This window comes from Podarcis cretensis, assembly GCF_951804945.1.
Source record: "Podarcis cretensis genome assembly, chromosome: 1".
Lineage (NCBI taxonomy): Eukaryota > Metazoa > Chordata > Lepidosauria > Squamata > Lacertidae > Podarcis > Podarcis cretensis.
The window spans coordinates 49,876,672-49,898,726 of record NC_137170.1 but is presented as its reverse complement, the minus strand read 5'-3'; the positions used below and the strand labels follow the sequence as shown (position 1 = coordinate 49,898,726).

Genomic DNA, 22,055 nt, shown 5'->3' with positions numbered 1-22,055 from the left:
CGTTCATGAATAGGTTTGAACAAGTCTCTCAGTCTGAATTTCTAAAATGAAATAATAATGACAGTAAAGCATAACAGAATGCCACACGAATGGTTAAATCATAAAATGTATATAATCCAGTTTTGGTTTTTTTAAGTGCATGCCATGTTGAAACAGCAGTTAGTAGTGTGACTTTAATGAACTGGAAGTTCATAAATTGAAAGTGGATTTTTCTTGAAATCATCTGATTTCTCTCTTATTGCCTCTGGTTTTATTTGCCACTATCTTTCCTAAAGAAACAGTTTATTTTCCCTGATTTAATAAATACACCTGATTCAGCCAAATAAATTGTTTTGTCCTATTCTGTAATCAGAGTCAATGACAGAATGTATGCCCAGTTTCTGTCCTGCATAATTATTGAAATGTGGTTCTGGAGAAAAGAGCTGAAATTCCTCTGCCACTGTTTCTCAACATACCAAAGTATTATATTCCAGTATACTGATTCCATCTTCATTCACAGCTATCCAAAGTGGAGAGTCTTCCAAGGGAGAAGGTAGGACAGGCTGGGGAAATAATAAGACACAGTAATACTGTTATAATGTCATGCTACCATGGAGGGATAATAACAAATGATAAGTCTGTGGGTTCATATTATCTTGTGCACATTATTAACTATATCATATCTGTTGAAAGCCTGTATCACAGTGTGTATTACTGTTTTTAAGAAGATGCATGCTGGTTTCAGTATTTTAAGAATCATTAGGACAAGAGAGGCTTAGATTTATTACTGATGGTAAACTAGCGTTTTGCTAATTCAAGGGAAGTTACACTGACTGCGGAAAGTGAATGGAATGCATGTTGTTGCCCTGATTTGGGGTTTTTTTTCAGTATCTCCATACAAATAAATCTCCCGGTCCATCCCTGAATGGTAATGAAATACAGTAGTGTTGTAATAATTTCAAGCTGCTGCAGGAATATTATGAGGGAAAAACAGGAGTCTTATATCAGGACAGACCACTGGTCTATCAGTATTTTGTACACTGAAAGGCAGCAGCTCTCCAGAATTTCAGACCAAGGCGAGAAGAAAATAGTCTGTCATATTGTCTGGAAAACTTCTTAAGTTTCCATTTCAGCTCAATAAGGATTTTCACAGGCTTGCCTTAGATACAGTACATGGAAGTAACCCCATGAGCTAGCGGAAGTGAGCAGAAGGACTCCTGCTAGCGCAGTGATGCTTCCTTGCCCTCTGTGTCCACCAGATCTACTCTGGAGGGTCATGAGAACCCCCAGAACAGAGGGCGTGGGGAGGAGAGGGGAGATCAGGAAGCAGAAATGTTTGTGCTGACAGAATGATTAATGGCACCCTCCATTTGCTTAAGTTGTTATTAATAAGGCAAAGGTCAGTGGTAGTAAATCTTACTACATTTATTATGTAAGTGTGAAAGTTTCAGAGAGGTAAAACTCTTGACAAGTAAGATTTGGATCATTTATCCCGTTTGTCTGCTAAAGCTAGTTTTCATTGCAATTTCCAAAGGCTATGTGATGATGGCTAGCAACCCCTAGTGGTAGGAAGACTAATTTTTTTATTTTGTTTTGACTATGGCAGACCAACACGGCTACCTATCTGTAGCTTGAAAACAATGTCCCTTATCTATACCGTATCCCTATTTAAAATAAATAAATAAACCCAGTGTCTTCTCCAGCTATGAAACAAAATCCAGTATGTTATCCCAAAATTATATTCTGTGGAATATAGTTTGATAAAATGTGTTTGTCCATAGAAACACAGCATTACCTTAGCAGGAAACAGTTTGGCTCCAAAAAGAGGCCATTTCCGAGCCACAGTCAAATGGATCCGAATGCATTCTTGCGGGGAGCATCCCTGCAGCACCATCCACTTTGTAGCCAGTCGGTCAGCCAGCCGCCTATAGAAATAAGATCAAGCTGTCATCTTTTTCAGCGACGGGCTTATAAAAATAGATACATTAATATAGTATCTGTCACCCAAAGGCCTCAAAGTACCGTAATGCTTTTCAAAACATCAGATGGTGGAGTCACAACAGTATAGCAAAAGAGTGCAGAACATAGCACTTTTCACGCGCAAGCCACCAGACTTTTGTTTACATTTCAGCCATTGCAAGATTTCACAAGTTGACACCTGATTCTGGAAGTTTGCAAAATGAGTCTGACATTATGCTTGGATGCAAAGTTTGCAAATCAACAAGGGTGTAGGAGCCCCAAGGCTCCACTTAATCTGCTTCTGCAGACAGCAGCTGTTCCCACTTCAGAATGCTGTGCTGCTGACCAGGGGCACTTCCACACAGTCACTGTTTGTAGGTGGGATTCAGTCACATAGCAGCAAATACAATGAAAGCTGATTTGGAGATCTTGCACAACAAGCTCACTTCCCAGAAAGATCAGATTTTTAATTTTATTTTTTGAGGTAGGAAAAGTGAGGGGGAGATGCACTAGGAAGTGTGGGAGAGACATGCTTTGATGCAACATTGCCTAGCCACCCTTCCCTGCAAACAATTCAGAGTAAACGCCCATCAAATAGCCGAGGTTATCCAATCTCTCAGCAAACAAATTAGGATGAATGATCACTGAACTGATCATCTGGAAGCACCCTTAACAAAGGGCAGACTCTAACGAAGAGCCTGCTTTTTTCTACCCAGAAAGAGGTGTCAAATTTTAAAAGCAGTGCTTTTCTTCTAGGAGAAAAAAGGTGCCGATATTGCGTACCCTTGAGTATCCCCAGAAAAGAAAACACTGTTTATAAGAGGTTTAACAAAAGGAACATAACCTTGAATCTACCTCTCGTTTAAATCAGAACCAGTGAAGGCTGTGAATGTCCTGTGTGAGTGTCTGGACGCATTGGAGGATGGATGGCGGCTAACAGATTGAGGTTGAATCCTGACAAGAAAGAAGTATTGCCGCAGGGGGAGGGGTGGGGGTGGGAGACTACCTGATCTTGAATGGGGAAAGTGTGCCCCCGAAGGTGGGAGTCATTTTGGACTCACAGCAGTCCATGGAGGTCAATTCTGTGTCCAGGGCAGCTGTCTACTAGCTCCATCTGGTACACAGGCTGAGACCCTACCTGCCTGCAGACTGTCTCGCCAGAGTGGTGCATGCCCTGGTTATTTTCCGCTTGGACTAATGCAATGCTCTCTATGTGGAGCTACCTTTGAAGGTGACATGGAAACTACAACTAATACACAATGAGGCAGCAAGACTGGTGACTGGGAGTGGCTGCCAGGACCATATAACACCGGTCCTAAAGGATCGTCACTGGCTTCCAGTAGGTTTCTGAGTGCAATTCAAAGTGTTGGTGCTGACCTTTAAAGCCCTAAATGGCCTCGGCCCTGTATACCTGAAGGAGCGTCTCCAACCCATCATTCAGCCCAGACACTGAGGTCCAGCTCCGAGGGCCTTCTGGCAGTTCCCTCACTGAGAGAAGTGAAGCTACAGGGAACCAGACAGAGGGCCTTCTCAGCAGTGGCACCCTCCCTGTGGAATGCCCTCCCATCAGGTGTCAAGGAGATAAAGAACTACACAACTTTTAGAAGACATCTGAAGGCAGCCCTGTATCAAAAAGTTTTTAAAGTTTGATGTTTTATTATGTTTTTATATGCACTGGAAGCTGCCCAGAGTGGCTGCGGAAACTCAGCGAGATTGGCGGGATATTAAAAAAATCCTCACCCTCAGTTTGAGAGAGTCAAGTTGGTATTATTTGAAGCTGTGAGTCTTTCTTCCTTTATAGGATGCAAGTGTGTGCTTTGCCTTACTAATCAGAATTTCTTAGTGATAGGTGTGTGTGCATTCAATGACAATTAAAGGTAAAGGACCCCTGACAGTTAAGTCCAGTCGCAGATGACTCTGGGGTTGTGGCGTTCATCTCGCTTTACTGACCGAGGGAGCTGGCGCTTGTCCGCAGACAGCTTCTGGGTCATGTGGCCAGCATGACTGAGCCGCTTCTGGCGAACCAGAGCAGCGTACGGAAACACCGTTTACCTTCCTGCTGGAGCGGTACCTATGTATCTACTTGCACTTGGACGTGCTTTCGAACTGCGGGGATTCGAACTGCCGACCTTCTGATCAGCAAGCCCTAGGCTCTGTGGTTTAGACCACAGTGCCACTCGCGTTCCAGATCAATGACAATTAGCTAAACTCAACCCTTGTATTTGCGTCTTGTTTTTAAATATAGAATTTTATTTTTTAAATAAAGTTCAAAATAAAAGACTAAAAAGAAAAACAGCATATAACAATGCAAGATGAGCATTAGATAATATTTTATTTTTAGCTCAAAACTCCATATGGCAAAAAGCAGGCAGGCATGCTTAGTCTTTTTACCTTAGCTGCTCTGCAGTAATGCTTTGCTTGTAGCGCTTGGGATAGAATTTGTCCAGGACCTGCTGGAGAAGATGTTGCATTTTGGAGTGGGATGACCTTCCAGGACTTGATGGTACTGGCCGATCTAAGTCTCCATATTCCACCTAAGGGGGGGCGGAATACATCAAAACAAACAATTGTTTTGTGCAAGCGATTAGTGTGTGAGTGCTTCTCTCTCTCTCTCTCTCTCTCTCTCTCTCTCTCTCTCTCTCTCTCTCTCTGTCTCTGTCTCTCTCTCTCTGTGTGTGTGTGTGTGTGTGTTTGTGTGAATGTGGAAGGCAAGTAACTATCAGAGGCATAACAAATAAAGAAGGTAACGTAGAAGTTCTAAACAGCAGACTAGAATTCAGACCAACAACTGGGATCTGCTCCTTTTCAGGATTCCATTGCCCTGTCATGCTTTCTTCTGGGAAAATTCATTCCATTCTCCCTCCCTGGTTTTCTGTTCCTACTCCCTCAAAAACTCAGTTTGTGACAAGTGTTGGATCAACATCTTAGCTAAGCCTAGTCATGTATTGTACTAGAGGCAACTCCCCACTTGTGTGGGGATTGTTTTCCTGGCTGCAACATGCGTCAACGGGATGCACGGAAGTCTGCCCCACCCCATTTCACCCCTGCCTCCTTGCAACGCTGAAAATGGCGCACGTGTCAGTGGTCTCATGTGTGCTGTTTGTCGGTGCCTGTATTGTACCCTGCTGTGCTTTACCAGCTTGTAACCTACACTGTACTGACTTCATCAAGAAAACTTTTAAACCTTGGAGGAGTGGTGGCATCACCGAGGCAAGATGGCGTTTTGATCCAAAATGAAGTCTTGCTCAAATTTTTAACACCCCCAAGCAGGCTATGAGCTGCAGAATTGGGGAATCACAAAGCAGCACTCTGGACAACTGGTTTTCACCGCCGTCTCAGATCATCAGAGAATCACAAGCCCAAGCAACAGCCGATTCCAATGTGGCTACCAGCGCTCAATGCAGTGAAAATAACAACCCAGAGAGACCAGAAGCTCCATTTGACATGGCAGCTTTAGCTGCCCTAAATAAAAGAACTGCCCGAGGACTGGGGTAAAGCACTGACGCTGCTGAGAGGAGAGATTTTAAAACGCACCCAATCTCAGATGTTTCCACAATTGTTTTTCAAATAATCAAATGATGGGACAATCGTGACACCCAAAATTAGCCCTACTATCTTTACTCCTCAGATTAGGAACATAACCAATAAAGACCTTATCCTCCATTTATCAACTGCAGCTAGATAAGTGATTGTCAAAAATCAGAAAGCTCTAAATGCAAATCTTTTTTGAAGCCTGGATTTTGCAAGTATGGGACACTGTGCATAAGGACAAACTCCATTTTCACAGTAAGAATATTGATCAGCGTTGTGGGGGAAGACTCACACTTTCTGTATGACAGGGTAGCCTTTTATTGACTTTGTTAAGAGAATCGAACATGGTTTACACCCTCCATCAACTCATGGAGCTTTATGGCTATTTTTCTTTCTTTTCTGTACAACTGCTAAGTCCTGCTTTCTTTGTATGGGTATTTTTTTTGCTACTTGAAATTTAAAATCAATAATAATAATAATGATGATAATGATAATAATAATAATAATAATAATAATAATAATAATAATGTGGGTTAAACCACTGAGCTAGGGTTTGCCGATCAGAAGGTCGGCGGTTCGAATCCCCGTGACGGGGTGAGCTCCCATTGTTCGGTCCCTGCTCCTGCCAACCTAGCAGTTCAAAGCATATCAAAGTGCAAGTAGATCACGGCGTTTCCATGCGCTGCTCTGGTTCGCCAGAAGCAGCTTAGTCATGCTGGCCACATGACCCAGAAGCTGTACGCCGGCTCCCTCGGCCAGTAAAGCGAGATGAGCGCCGCAACCCCAGAGTTGGCCACGACTGGACCTAATGGTCAGGGGTCCCTTTACCTTTACCTTAACCACTTCCTCCACAGTGAAACCAACTGTAAGATTTGGTTGTGATGCCTATGAATAAATCTTCCTTATGCTTATGGAAACAACAACTTTTAAACCTCCAGTTGTGAACATTTATGAGTTCCAAGTCCAGGACACTGACCAGATCCAGACCTGCTTAGCTTCAGCAAGACAGTGTCTTCATGTGCATTTGAACCAAACCGTAGCCTTAGAAACACTACCTACTCCAACATGCTACGCAGAGATAGAGAACTTTATAGCGGTCACATAAAAATATTCAAGCAGTATCTGTGGTTCCTCTTATAGCTTGAGGGAGGGCATGTGGTTTTTTTCTGCCTTGGAACCACCAGTGACCTTATTGCTCCTTGACACCCACAAGCATGAGGGTTTGGCCACTCACCTGAGCCATCAAAGCTGCCATTTCCAGAGCCAGCTCCTTATTGACAGGGAATCTCCCACTGGATATTTCCCCACTAATCTGGAAAGCCAGCAGCAATCGTTCTCGGTCCGTCTCACCTTTTGCTTGGCTTCGGAAATATAACCTAAATGGGCGAAAAATGCCAAAGAGGAAAAAGAAACATGCCAGCCACACCTTAGCACAGCATCTTCTAGACCTTGCTCAGTCTAAGTACAATGAGTCTTTACTTACAGTTTTAAAGCTAATGTCATATCGGGGAGATTACTCAGGGCGCAACCCCCAGGGAAGTTTTCCTCCACAGACCTGCACATCTCCAGTTAATTTCAAGGGAATATGTGGAGGGGAATTTTTTTGGCAGGGGCTTCTCTGTTTTATTGCTATAAGGAAGCACACTTAACAGAAGCGATGGGTCACTGTTGCTTACCAGAAAGGAGAAGGGAAAGGGTGGAGCAAATGCACCAGCAGAGCCAATCCAGCCAATGTCAGTTGATAAGTCCCACTTAAGCAGCCTGAATTGGAACTTCTGCATCCAAATTCCAGTTAGGAGAATTTCCTCAATACTTCCCCCTCCCATTAATTTCAGTTCTAGTTAAATAACAGAAGTAAATATAAAGCTGGATCAAACCTTAAGCTCCACAAGACATAGGGATGCAATACCAATCCAAGCCAGCAGTGGGCAGTACCTGTTTTTATACGTTAGTTTCACTATTCTCGTGCCACCTTCGTATTTTCCAGGATTCAACTCTTTCAGAGCTTGCTCCCACTTTGAAATGACATCACAGATCTTTAAAAGAGAGACTGAATGAGGCTGAAGACAGAAACTTCATGCTAGACATGCATAAAAACAGCACAGGTCATAGGACAGTACTGCGAACCTGGGCTCATTTCCGTGAGACATGAATCCTTATAAAATATTGAAACTTTGCAAAGGATTTAGAAATAAGCATACCCACTGTGATAATATTTGAACAGAGACTATTTAGAAGCCATGGAAAACTTTTAACTATTTCTTTGGACAACAAAACAAATAAATAAACAAGTGAGTCAGTGTCAACATATTTTCAATTAAATATTTACAGATGTGTATGCTGTATATATAAAACAAAATATTCACCTTTCTTTTCATCAAAAATAATTCCATATCATTAGTCTAGTTAAATAATAATCCTTACTCAATACTAAACTAAATACATGATAATGTATTTATTTACTCAGTTAATGTGTTTGTGGGAGGGGCGGTTATTGGATTATACAGTGGTGCCCCACAAGACGAATGCCTCGCAAGACGGAAAACTCGCTAGACGAAAGAGTTTTCCGTTTTGGAGGTGCTTCGCAAAACGAATTTCCTATGGGCTTGCTTCGCAAGATGAAAATGTCTTGCGAGTTCCTGCGGGGTCCCCCCCCCCTTTTCTAAGCCGCTAAGCCGCTTATCAGCTGATCCGCTAAGCCGCTAAGCCGCTAAAAGCCGCTAAACTGCTAATAGCGCTAATCCGCTAAGCTGTCAATGGGCTTGCTTCGCAAGACGAAAAAACCGCTAGACGCAGAGCCTCACGGAACGGATTCTTTTCGTCTTGCGAGGCACCACTGTATTGGGTTTTTTGGGGGGTATGTATTTTGTGTTCTCATCATCTGAGGCCCTTGTTCATGTGCCTCCTCCACAAGATGTCCAGAGGGTGGCAAGACAAGAACAGGCCTTCTCTGCAGTGGCTCCCCGCTTGTGGAATGCTTTCCCCAGGGAGGCTCACCTAGCGTGCCAGGCAAAAATGTTCATCTTCTCCCACGCCTTTGGCTAATTAAACAATCTATTGACTTTTAAACTGTGTGTGGCAGGGTTATTGCTTTTGTTTGTTACTGTACTATGTGTTTTTGTGTTTTTATATTGTAAACCGCCCTGCGATCCTCAGATCAAGGGCGGTATAGAAATTTAATTAATAATATTAATATTAATAATGAGTAATCATGCGTAATCACCTTCATAGGGCCTTGTAGGCAGTGTTCTAGATCCCTACCAGAAGGATCGTCTGTAAATAGGTAAAACCCCGAGTTGGACGACAGCCTCATTCCTGTCTCCTGGTTCAGCCGCTGCAAGAACTCATCCACGGTTGAGGAGCCATCAAAACCGACCACCTGAAATGAAACAGTTGAGAAACAATCATGAAGACAAAATCATTGCTGATGGGTGAGCACATGGACACTGTACAGATCCATCGGCAAGCATAACCCACGGCAAATTCTGTACTGAGGCGGAGGAGTCATTTTACCCAGCCTTGAAATCTTCTCAGTGTAAAGTCACCCAGCCCTCTTGTCTCACCTGGTAGGTCCCATTCATGAAGTGTACTGGGATGCTGAAGGGGAGTGAGTGGTGGTAGGGATTCCTCAGCAAAATGGACATGACCTCCATTCGGGAAGGTCTAGCTTCTCGCTCTCTAGCTTTCAAAGTGCGCTCCATTGATCTTCGACAGTAGATGGCATACTTGCCTATTTCAGTTCTAAATCACAGAATCGGGGGGGGGGGAGTAAAATATGTTTCAGAAACACCCGTTGCACTATTGCAATTATTGCTTTTTCTATAACTATCATGCTGTTGCATGTCACCAGGGGTTCCAGGTGCTCACCCAGGGTCAGTGTTTCCTTTTGGAAATGAGGCACAGCAGAGACTGTGGAGTTTTTATGATATATGGTTTATTTACACATATATGCAACCTGAGCCTGCAATGGAGGGCTTCACAGCATTAACACCCCCAAATGGTATTATTTCTCCCATAGCCGCAGCCATGGATTCAAAATTAAACATTTCTTCTGTTAGCGAGAATAAGTTGAATAATAATAATAATAATAATAATAATAATAATAATAATAATTTATTATTTGTACCCCGCCCATCTGGCTGGGTTTCCCCAGCCACTCTGGGCGGCTTCCATAGAAACCAAAAATACACTAAAATATCACACATTAAAAACTTCCCTGAACAGGGCTGCCTTAAGATGCCCTCTGAATGTCAGGTAGTTGTTTATCGCGTCCTATTAGATCCATTCATAAAAACTGACTCCAGTTTAACCCAGACAAGACAAGCACTTCACCTGGGGTCTGCATGCTGCTGTAGGTGATGCTTGAGATACCAAAGGAAATGTTGCTGAGGCAGGAAGAGAGGAGCGCAAAGAGCTAGTAATTGCCAGCACTGTGAAGAAAAACAGGGTTACTGTGAATAAAGCCACCATTTCTGTTGTCCCTGCCATGTATTCTCAAGAGAAAAATATCATCTACCCAATTCTCCTGGATGGTTGATTCACACATCACAAATGCTACCGAAGCAATAGTTTTGAGGGAGGGAGCCAGTTTTGCAAAGGATATATACTAGTGCAAATAGATAAAACTCTACCGGGGAGCAGCAATTTGCTGAGGTTGCTTGCCTGGGTGCCCTTACCTTTAAAAATATGCTTCAGCTCCCATCTAACATGAAGAAGCCTTATTACAAGGACTTCATTCCGCCACTATCAGACCAGTATAAGGTCTAAGCTAGGCATTAGGTGAGTAGATCTGTATTCAGGTTTTCTGAGGCAGTGATCAACCACTTTTCAGTGTTACTGTGAAGGCTTCCATTCTATATCCAGTGGAGCTGAATCAGTATGTCCTGACTTTACCTTTTCAGTTATCATTTCTCAGGCTTTGTCTGTATGTTACCCTTCTGCAGGGAATCAAACTACTTATCACACATGACCAAAAAAGAAAAATGGTTTCTGTGGAAATAAACGCAATTGCCTCCAGCGCAAATGTAAGCATGTTAAGAAGTTCTCAGTTAATAAGTCATTTAAATTCAGACGTGGCAATCGGCACCTTGAACAGCGGAACATTCACCTGGATGACGGAGTGATTCTGAGCTTCCCTGCTGGTCTGTTTGACTAACTGACAATAGATTTCATTCTGTAGCTCACTGTGAGTCAGGCAGACCTGGAGTGCTGTCTGAGCCAGGGTCACATGATAATCAATAGATGGAGCTTCCACAGGAATGTTGATAAACAGCTGGCAAGACTGATAAAGGGGGGTGGAGAACAGAAGTACATTAACTGAGATAGAAGCGATAGTATTATTACATTTTCCTCACAACAATTAACAAGTTTATCATCTACGACAACGATGACGACGACTACAATGGAACCTTGGTTTCTGAACGTAATCCGTCCTGGAAGTCCGTTTGACTTCCAAAATGTTTGAAAATCAAGGATCAAAGGGCTGGTTGCAAAGGCAATGGGAAAAAATGAAAAACGCACCTTGGAAGCCATTTAACTTCCAGTTAAACGCATTCGAAAATGGAGGCATTCACTTTTGGGTTTTTGGCGTTTGGCTTCCGAAATGTTCGGCAGCCGAGACATTCAAAAACCAAGGTTTGACTGTATTTAGACAGGGCCATCAGCATGCACTGCGTTTCTCAGAAGAGATTACAAAATGACATGTCCCTGCCCCAAGGAACTTACAATTCAGTATATGGCACAGGAAGTGAAGCAGAGGCAGGGGCTTAACAGGGAAACAACAGGGAAACAACATGTGGTTGTTTCAGTTGCACATGCTAAGTTACAGTCTGCATTATTGTAGGGTGTAGGAACTAGGGGACTGTGTCAAAGGCTTCATGAAAAGGGTATTGAAGGATTTGAATTAAGCAAGATGATGGGCATCGTAGGTGTTCCAAAAGGCAGTTCCAAGATTATGGGGCAGCAAGAGAGAAAGGGAAGAGTTTTAAGTTGCTTTTGGGACATGTGCAAACTTGACTCTCCCTTTCATCTTTCTTCAATAATAAAATAAAATGCTTGAATAGTATATTTGGAGAGCTGTCTCTGTAAATACCTTGAAGAGTTTGAGGGCCTCTGTCTGCAGTGCTTCTGAAGGCAGAGTGGTGAGGGAAGCCTGCAGCCCCTCTTTGCTGTAACACAGCATAGGATGTTTCCACAAGGGAGAATCTGAATCAGTGGGAGGGACAAAGCTAGTTAGATGCTGCACAGGGCAAGGGATATTGCAAAGGAATATTAAAACTCTGGCGAATGAATCAGAAGTTGACAGCACCATGCTACTTCATCAGCATCTTTGGACTTTGAGCCATTCAGCACAGTTAGAAAATAGCACAAAGCACAGCCTTCCTGGGGCCATCCCATTTCAAAATGCAGGTGAGGAACTATGTGCTTGAATTTTCTGCCATGTTAAAAACTCTGCACTAATGGAAATGCAGGACATTGGGGAGGTGGTCAGGCTACAATCCTTCTCCCAGACTTGCTAGGTTTCAACATGAAGGGAGTTTTGTTACAGAATATCTTTTAAATATTAGGCACTCACCTGCATTCTCAAGCAATGTGGCTGAGCATGTAAAGGTACCTATGTCTATTTGCCAGAACATTTCCAATTCCTGTGCTTCAAAATTGTCTGTTACAACCTTGGATCAGGAGGAGGGGAAGCCACCATGTTGACAAATGACAACAACACAACAAGCTCTCTGGGAAAAATATTTTCCTTTCTACTTACTTGGGTCTCCTTCTGCATCTAGTAGCTTCCCAATCAGCTGCTCATACGCAGTGCCTGCCTTTGCACTGCTACTTCCTGCTGCTACAGTCAGATGGTACAACCAGGTATCCTTGGAATAAAAGGGCAAAGAAGACTGAGCTGAAAATCTCATAGATCAACCTAAGAACTATAAACATATAGCATACCATCTGGGTGTATCATCTGGCACCAGTGATAGATGTACAGGGCTAATTTCTTCAGTCTCCAGCAAATGCAGCTTGTTTCTCAGTCTATAACAGGGACGCACTCCTTCCCTCACAGCTGGAGGGAAGTTATACTTTGCAAGCACTAAAATTGCAAAGAATTTGTACCTGGGAAAATATGACTGTCACATTTTCCCAGCAAAGCATATCGTACTTAATGTTCCATTGCTGATAATCTGGAGCCCTCCCACGAGTATGTAATAGAATAGGTACATTTTAAATAACGGAATTTATTATTTAAAATGCATCTATTCTGTAATGTGGCCAATTATTATTTTCCTAAATACCTTCTCCTGTTTGGTACGAATGAGTAGGTAGGTGGGACTCTGCTCCGGAGGGTGAATAACCAGGGTGCAATGTGAAGAAAGTAGCCCCCCACCATTAGCCTCATAATCTTCATCAGAATCACAGGAACGATCCACTTCTTCCACCTTTGATTCCCGCAGGTGCAAATGGCCAAGGGGGCACTGAGAAAAGAAGGCCAAACAGGTTAAGCTGCATGGTAGAAAATACATGTGTGCGTTAAATCAATAAATAGTAATAAAAACAGGAGGTTACAGGCTGTATAAGGAGCTATTGGCTAGGACCGATGAGAAAAACGCTGAATATAAAAGCGGATTAAAAATACCTTGTCTTCCTGACTGCGATAATAGTAAAATGTTTTTCCAATCAGCGCACACCAAACCAGCTTGGAGTGTCCATGTTTCACCTGCAGAAACAGCCCAGGAATAAAAAGATTTTCTTTCAACTTGTTTGCATGGGTTCATTCATTTTTCTGGAAAACTTAGAATTGCACACACACACTTTTCTATCTTTCTCCCCTCTTTGATAAAAAAACATAATGATTGTTGTGTTTTGAAATATAGTTCTGAAGATCTACAAAGGAAAAGATACTCTGCTTCCTATTAAAGATTATTTAATTTAAATTCTTGTTTAGTACAAGACACTGTTGAGTTTGATCATATTCTTACTTATCCCACTTGGTTTGGCTGTCTAGATTTAAATTCCAACCCGTAGAAACTGCTGTACTAAAACACTGCTTCAAACCTTGTCGGAGGGGTGGGGGATGTCCAACCATCATGTAGGAAAGAGGATCATGTCAAAATGTCCCCAACCAGCTACATGGAGAAGCCCTGGTCCGCTTAAGACAGTAGAACCTTGCTTTGAGGAGCTTTTTATTTTGGCTGCCTTCAGGCTGCTACAGTATACTCAGCAAAGCAATGAAAAAGTAGCTCTTGAAAGGGCCAGACCCTGCTTCAGCCAAAGCTCTTCTGCTCAGCCCACACTTGAGAGACGAGATGGTGAATCCGAGTTCAAAGTCTATGTGAATCAACCTATCAATTAAGTATTGCAACAGTAGGTTTATTACAGTCTATCAATGCTGGGTTTAATTCTTTTGCGTATTTATTGTAGTGGATATTAATCTACCTGTGCTGTCCCACAGTTGTGTTGCATCTCAGCCTTTGCCAACCTGGTGCCCTCCACGTATTCTGGGCTACAACTCCCATTAGATCAATGGAAATTATAGTCCACAGCACCTAAGGAGCAGCAGGTTGGCAAAGGCCACTATTTCTGGTGCAGATATGCAGTACCTTGGTGAGCCAGCCTTTCACAGTGGGTTTGGCATCACTGAGAGGGACTTCCGTAGGACTGGTCGCCTGCACCTTCAGGATGTTTTGAAGGACACAAATCCATTCTTCCAGAATGTTAGGAGAGTCAGCTGACAGGAAATAGGTTCGTTTTTCAGTGATGAGCTAAAGGTGAAGGAAATATTACATGTTGCTACAACCAAGCATGAAGGCTTTTGCCATATTAATGTTGTTATTGCAGTAAATGAGTTGCTTTCTAATTTTCTGGCCACAATCACTAGAACCTTTCAAGGGAAGATAAAAGTGCCTTAGAAACATAATAGAGGCACTGTGACTCTTCATCCATTTTGTTACCTGCCCCCCACAAAGCTAGGAAGCTGTTCAGCTATTTCTTACATTGATGAGCTGCCAAAGGGGGGGGGGGAGCAGAACTGCGACGCACTCAGTGAGATGAATTGCCAGTGTGTTGTTTATTATGACACACACCTAAAAATTTAGTTGCTCTTCAATGCCATTCGAGGATATAATAATCAAGCTAGGTCAGGGGTCAGCAAACTCTTTCAGTGGGGGGCCAAACCACTGTCCCTCAGACCTTGTGGAGGGCCGGACTATATTTTGAAAGGGAAAAAAAGAGAAAAAATTCCTATGCCCCACAAATAACCCAGAGGTGCATTTAAAATAAAAGGACACATTCTACTCATGTAAAAACACACTGATTCCCGAACCGACCGTGGGCCGGATTTAGAAGGCGATTGGGCCAAATCTGGCCCCTGGGCCTTAGTTTGCCTATTCATGGGCTAGGTGATATCCAGAGAAGAACTGGCAGCAGAAGAAATTCCAGAAGAAATTCCAGCGGCAGCACTGCTCTGCAAACATTGCAGGAGCACTACTGCAAGTTTTGTACAAAGGGGACATAATAACATAACAAGATCCCTGCTGGATTAGGCCAAAGGTCCCTCAAAGTCTAACATCCTGGTCTCACAGTGGCTGACCAGATACCTACAGGAAGCCCATAGGAAGGACCCAAGTGTAGCAGTGCTCTCTCCCCACTTGGGATTTTCAACAACCAGTATTCAGTGGCATACTCCCTCAGACACTGGAGGTAGAAAATAGCCATCATGAGTATAAGTGATGTAAGCAGGATTTAACCTTCGTCAAATATGGCTGATAGTTACGAAATTTCGTGTGATTTGAGAATGTATCTGTATCCTCACATCTTCCGATTTTGATGACAGATTAAGAGAATGGATATGTGGCCCCTGTTGACATTTCTGATATTTTTGCATCTTCTATTTTTATTTGTGCTTATATGTTATGTATGATGGAATAAAAGGCATTCAATTGTTTTTTGAAAAGTATGTGTAATGAATCTGAACAGATCAAAGTGCTGTAATTTAGACGTTTCTGCATTATTGACAGAAGTGCAATAATACTTGGGAGACTTTACAGGAAAGTGGGCTGTGTCAAAACCTTTTTACAGCTTTCTTCAAACATTAAAGGTTAAGTTTACGTTTAGTATTAGGTTTCAGGTCTTCTAGTATATGAACTTAATCTGCCTGATCTTTTCTGCAGGGCAAAACCATATGAAAACCAAGAACTTCAATTCAGGTTTGTCATGACAGGGAAAGTTGTCTCAATTAAAACATTTTCTCTCCCTGCCAATCTGTTAGTGCCCTTTAGACTTCAGAAATAAGAAACAAAGGTCAAAAGCAATGCTCACTTGGAATGTTTGAGATCCTTCACCCCGTATGATCTGGCAAGAAGAATTCAGTTCCACCTGCCCCTGGGGCTTGCAGATGACATCACTCTGGAGAGAGGAAGGAAATGCAAGAGACAATGAGGAATACAATATAAGGGATGGAGAAAAGAAAAGGTGAGGCACAACCTCCAGGTAACATTCTGCATACGTGGCTGGTTTACAGCAGAGAAAGCACCCAGGACATGATAATGTTGCTAATAAATATTTAAAAAATTAGGGCTGAAAGCATGCACTGATCAATAAATCAATCAACAGCCCCAGTTTTAGTAGGTGGGATTATGAGTGATGGTGGTTTTTGTGTGCATTCTTTGGAGGGAATAATATCTCGATTCTGTTACTGATATTGGGGATAAAAAAAACCATATCAAAGATGGCCAAAGGATGAGTAGTTTATTAAAACTATTGAATATGAGGATTTGCTACTAACTCACCGGGGACTTATAATACATGATCTGTCCATTTCTCAACACAAACCACCGCCTCTTCCATGCCTTCACCTGGTTGCCCATTTTCAGCAAATAGCCAGATTTCTCCAGTGGCTCCTAGATGAAATAAAACAGATATATTTTCCTGTGCAATGGACAAGGTGCAAACCAGGGCTGGGGAACCTCAGGCCCTCCTGCCTTCTTTAGCTGGATTCCTTTGGGATTCCTCCAAGCCCAGAACCCCTCCCCAGTCACATCCCTCTCCCTAGGCCACAACCCTCACCAGCTGGCAGGCACCGGATTTGTTCTATTTGAAAAGGTTGATGCTAAGGCTGCCCAAAGTGCAGATGGTGTTGGTGATGGGAGGGATAGCTTACACTGCACACTCCACCATCCGTGGAATAGGATGATGTCCGCTGCAACTTGTGCTCTGGTTCAGAATAATCTTCATCAACGGAGTAGGCATCAGGGGGGATGGCGTAGTCACTCTCTGAGCTTAGCGAAGACATAGAGACTCCTGCTAGAAATAAAAAGAACCCAAGAACATGCATGCTTGCCTGGTTCAGTAAGACCAAGCTTGCATGCAGAACCAAAACTATTGAAACAGGCTCACAAATTTACCAATCATCTAATAGCCGAATTACCAGTCATCTAATAACCCAAAACTAACATTACTAGCAAAACGCCTTGATTGCAAAGGCAAAACTGACACGCCTTTTCCCTAGTGTCTGACCCGTTTTGAGATGTTCATTTTTTTTAGAGCTGAAGCAGCAAGATTTCAGGTGGACCAACAGAAGGATCGCAGTAAAGTTTATGAACTTTTCCCCGTATGCTGGGGAGCTGACTTATAATTTATAGCAGATAAAAGATAATCTCTAGACTGGTTTTTAAATACACACTTACTTGGCAGTAAGCTCCACTGAAGTGGAAGTGCCTAGAATTGTGCTGATAGTTCTACTACAGTTGAAGCCCCAAATTCCCTGATGATTCTGGTCTGCTACCTGCAGATGCTATTAAATCATTTTAAAGCTGCTTCTCCTAGCAATCCAGAAAGCAATACTGTACTTCCTTCCTCTTACCTCGCTTCACTGCACGAGGACTGCCTGGTATGCTTGCTTTTCTGCATTCAGATCCTGCATTGGAGGTTCTGAAGCTCACATGAGAGCTGCAGTCATCATCAGAGCCAGAGGACTCGTCTAAGAAAGGAACGTTGCTGATTTGGGTAGCTTTCTGGAAAACAAGCCTCCAAAGTCAGGATAAAAGGGAACGTAGGCATCACAGTTCACAAGAACCTTTCGTAAACTGGCTTGAGGTTTTTTGTTTTGTTTTTACATTCAAGCAGCATATACATTTTACGAAATAATAAAAAGAGCTAGCACAAGAAAACCAGTTACATTGTTCTGTCTCTACACTCTGCCCCTAGATCAAAAGAAGCAAGCCCCTATAGTTGTTCATTTCATTCTCTATGCCCTAGAGCATGCATAGGCAAACTCAGCCCTCCAGAGACTACAGTTCCCATCATCCCTAACCACTGGTCCTGTTAGCTAGGGATGATGGGAGTTGTAGTCCCAAAAATATCTGGAGGGCCGAGTTTACATATGCCTGCCCTACCAATGGCAATTAGGGTTAGGGAAAAAAGGCAGAAGCTTAGGAAGGAGAGATACACATCATTTCTGCTTGAATCCAAGGCTGTGGCTATGGGAGAAGCAAGACCTTCTTGTGGTGTTAATGACGTGAGCCCCTCCGTCATAGGCTCAGGGTGTAAATAAACTGTTTCTTTAAGATACTACAGTCTCTGCTGCCCATCGATCTCAGGAAACTGTAAGCACTTGGAACCCCTGGAATCCTGCACTGCTTGGAGATTGGGTTGGCATGCAACAACATTGTCTTATTTTAGTTAGTATTTAACAGGTTGTGGCAGAAAAAGTATCTCATGGGGAACAAAAAGTAAGCCCGCTCCCATAACGTCCTTATGCTATTTTGGGCTTACTTCTGGGTTTTGCATCATTCGGACGCATCTAACTTGGTCACTGCCTGTAGTTTCAAATGCAAATATGAGCCTAGCTTGAGGTCTTTCTGACTTCTGGGAAGAGGATGAGACCAGGCAGCGTGTGTGTGGTGTGTGTGCAGACATACAGCACAGGCAAGATTCACTTAACAGTTATCTAGACAATTTAAGGTGTAGCGATGTGAGTATGAGACATCTTCATGCATACAAGGAGACTGACCTGAACTGAATGATAGACCTGCAGATGAGCCTTCATCCTGATTTGCTTGCACAAAGTTTACATGGGGGGGGGTTAGATTACATGTATGTATGTATGATGGTCATCTGCCTGATTTGAATGTTCGCTTGATCCCCCCCCCCCCAGTAAACTGAATAGCTTTATTACAAATGTAATTACTTTTCCTTATAGTTTTCTGCCAGTAGTAAGAAATTAGATTTCCAAGGACCTATTTCCATCACATGTCTGCTTTGCATGTGCTCTGTTCTGTCTAGTTTCTTGGCAGGTTTAAGAAAAACACAAACCAAAATTGTGTGTAAATTGTTCACACAACGCTGGAGCACACATTTTGTATACTTGTTATTTGCATTTTGTACACATTATTTCCCTAAAATATACATTTTGTATGCTTTTCAAAGCATTTCCCCATAAAATATGCACTTATATGTATGCTTAATATAAAATATGCCTTACTGTGTGCATTTTTTTTTGTACTGAAACTGCATCACAAAACTCAGAGAAGTGCACAATTCAGTTGATACCTGCATTCAGATTTGCATATGGGTCAGGACTGGAGAATTAGATCAGTTTTCTTTAAAATGTTGACTGAACAAATTTCTCCTCTGTCCCTGCTATGAGCTCTCCTACCAGTTTATTGCTTTCCACATCTGTTCCCACAGAGTTGTCCACCTTCCCATATTGGTCCTAATACAAGTGTCATCGTCCTTACCCCTTTTAGCATGGTGTACACAGGCACAGTGACATTTCTGTAAATGAGGCAGGTGAACGTTCCAGCAGGTGAATAGCTTGAAGAATTTGAAGCTGAGATTTTTATACGTAAAGGAAAGAAAGAAAAATGACAAGCTGCAATTAGCATCCCCACAGCATGTTTAAATGGATGGGTTTAAATTAGCTGGATGGGGCTATGTGGATAATCAACATTAATGTGGTAACAGGGGCTCTGACCAAGATTAACAAATAACCATTATATCTGAAACCACATTGAAAGACTATGTGTTGGTAAAGACTACCCATCTTTCGTCTCCCGTATCTCCACAACAAAGAAAGCATAACTGATGGAGGTGCCCTTTAGTGGAGCACGTTTCTGTGACTAAATGCCCTTTATCGCCAAATATACAGTATACCAGCAAATGTGGTATAAATTCAGTCCGTAGTACATTTATCACAGAAGAGTTTACATGACCAAATGTTCTGAAAATATACCACCGGATAACACTAGCGGTATCTGGTCATGTATAGAATCTTTGGGACAATTTTGGCTAGTACTTACTCCGGCTAGAAGGGTCACTCCCAAGAGCCACTTCTGAAAGCCTCATGCCAGACTTGGCTACTGCATAGATCCGACTCTCCTAAAACAAGGGGGAAAGATTAAGGGGAAAAGACAAAGTAAAAATGTAACCTTTTGTGGACTTAAGGCAACTTGGGCTGCTTTGTCCCTTCTTTGGGTCCTGTCGTCTTTACCAGAGAGTTACTAGCAACTGAGCTACAAGCATATCTCTGGTGGCACAAACGCGTAAGCTGTCTTTTGGATAGAAAGGGAGACACAAAAGGTCCACCTACAGTTTAACTGTAAATAGACTATTCTTGGAAACATACACCAGGAGGGAAGAGGATGGGGTGAATGGGGGAAGAGGAGCTGCAAGAGAAAGGGAGGTGTTGAGCACACTCTTTTTACCAGCTGCTTCTCTCCTACAAATAATGCACCTCCAATTCTGTTTGAAAGAGGGAAGCAGCGGTCATAGTTGTATTGGCTTGACAAGGTGTAATTTCAATCTCTGATATATACCCTGAAGCAACTGTGAAACACACAAGAAATTAGAACAGGAAGGAGAAAATACGTTCATATCAAAAATACATATGTTCATTCTCTTCTCTGTATCATTCCAATTTTAGTATACGTGCTGCCGAAGTGAGCACTATATATGTTCATTCTCAATACCTACATATATCTTTAAAAAAGGGAAAGAAGAACAGAGATATGAAAATTCTTGCAGAGATATGGGAAAAATTATTTACAAAAGCATCTTGGTTTCTGTTGCTACAACTTGGGTTGGAATATTGTTTAGAAGTTTTTGTATATTTCTTTTAGATCTTATTATTAGTTGTTCCAGTTCCTCTGATGGCAAACAGAATTTGTCCCTAATATATAACATGGGGATATATAACATTAGATTGAAATAACAACACCTTTGCAATATGCACAGTTATTTCCAAGCTGCAATTATTTTGTTGTTGGTAGGTTGTTGTTTTTTTAATAAAAAAATGCAGTGAATTAAAGTCTTGGGCATGTACTAAATTCTGAATATCTTACCCAAGATGGAAATCTGTGCAGCGGAGGAGTGGGTGGCTTGCCTCCTGGGTCCATCACTCTGGTTTCAGAAGTCCATGTCTCCTTATTACAGCAAGATTGCTGGTGAATCTCTTCATCCATCCCTGCCTCCTCCCTCAAACAGTCTTCCGTCTCCATGTTCTCAGCTACTTCCTCATCTATATCAGTCTCTTCCACTTGTCCCCGGCAATGTGAAACAGCACTTATAGGCTTGAAAGTGCCGATATCATTGTTTGCCACATGATGGAAAGAATCTGCCCCTGACTGTGGTTGGCTATAATGCCGCTTGGCGAGCAGGATGCTGTCCCTTGGATTGCTAGGAGTCCGAACTTTGGGGAGGGTCATGCTGTTACCTAGTCCAGCTTCCCTTCCTTGAAAATTGTGGGAGGTTGAAGTAATGGATTTTGGCAACTTCAGGGCTGGAGTTGATGTTGAAAGAGAACCATTAAGAACATTTTTCACTTCCCCAGATGAGGATGAGCGCAACCTATGAGTTCTGAAGTCAGTACTCAGTCCATCTGCTGGCTTGCACAAGTCAGATAATGTCTTGTCTGAATCACCAATGGAATTCTGCAGTTCCTCCAGGGGAGACTGAAAAGTTAAAGCTCCATGAAACTTCACAGTCTCAGCTTGGTGGTTTGATGATGGGCAGATGGGGACCAGGTCATTTACCGAAGAGTTCTGGTAGTCTGGGAAGTCAGAGATAAGCCTCAGTGAGCTCCGAGAAGGCACCGATTTGTTCACCTCACCCGTTACACAGGCATCATTCATAAATACCACACTTGCTATATAAGGAACCCTTTTCATGGATACACTCTGATATGCCTGTTTGATGTCCATTGCAAGAATCCTGGAATCCCGGTCTGAGTCCTCAAGGAGGCATGACAATCGGTTTCGAAACAGCTGGATGTTGCAGTTGGAAACAGATTCTTCAGAAGGCACAGTCATCAAATCTGCAATTGGGAAAAGACGTCAGAACATAAGAAGGCCCATCTAGTCGAGCATTCTGTTCTCACAACCAACCAGGACCTGAGTGCAACACCAATCTCTCCACTTGCGATTCCCAACAACTGATGTTTCATAGACCTGCTGCCTCTGATGCTCAAGGTAGAACACAGCCATTATAACTAGTAGCCATGAATCACCTTATCCTCTATGTATTTCTCTTTCAAAGCCAGCCAAGATAATCATATGTAGAAAACTTGTTCCATTAGACCACTCTTCTAAAAACAGGAA

General features: G+C 42.6%; 1 protein-coding gene across 5 annotated transcripts in view; it reads right to left on the bottom strand.

The window, feature by feature from the left end:
- The window catches only part of PLEKHH1 (pleckstrin homology, MyTH4 and FERM domain containing H1), a 47,256-nt gene that overhangs the window by 5,750 nt on the left and 19,451 nt on the right, over positions 1-22,055 (bottom strand). For 3 of the 5 annotated variants that reach the window (XM_079995527.1, XM_079995530.1, XM_079995528.1), the window contains exons 7-27: positions 20,802-21,772; positions 19,761-19,839; positions 19,200-19,291; positions 17,324-17,474; positions 16,622-16,764; positions 16,251-16,361; positions 15,781-15,867; positions 14,064-14,225; positions 13,100-13,180; positions 12,759-12,938; positions 12,230-12,338; positions 11,561-11,673; positions 10,577-10,750; positions 9,802-9,899; positions 9,033-9,210; positions 8,693-8,848; positions 7,405-7,505; positions 6,704-6,845; positions 4,330-4,472; positions 1,775-1,904; positions 456-542 (exon numbers count right to left, since the gene is read on the bottom strand). In XM_079995527.1, the coding sequence (XP_079851653.1) occupies positions 456-542; positions 1,775-1,904; positions 4,330-4,472; positions 6,704-6,845; positions 7,405-7,505; positions 8,693-8,848; positions 9,033-9,210; positions 9,802-9,899; positions 10,577-10,750; positions 11,561-11,673; positions 12,230-12,338; positions 12,759-12,938; positions 13,100-13,180; positions 14,064-14,225; positions 15,781-15,867; positions 16,251-16,361; positions 16,622-16,764; positions 17,324-17,474; positions 19,200-19,291; positions 19,761-19,839; positions 20,802-21,772 (3,488 nt within the window). The remainder of the gene's footprint in view (positions 1-455; positions 543-1,774; positions 1,905-4,329; positions 4,473-6,703; positions 6,846-7,404; positions 7,506-8,692; positions 8,849-9,032; positions 9,211-9,801; positions 9,900-10,576; positions 10,751-11,560; positions 11,674-12,229; positions 12,339-12,758; positions 12,939-13,099; positions 13,181-14,063; positions 14,226-15,780; positions 15,868-16,250; positions 16,362-16,621; positions 16,765-17,323; positions 17,475-19,199; positions 19,292-19,760; positions 19,840-20,801; positions 21,773-22,055) is intronic. The other 2 variants (XM_079995529.1, XM_079995531.1) reach the window with 1 other exon arrangement.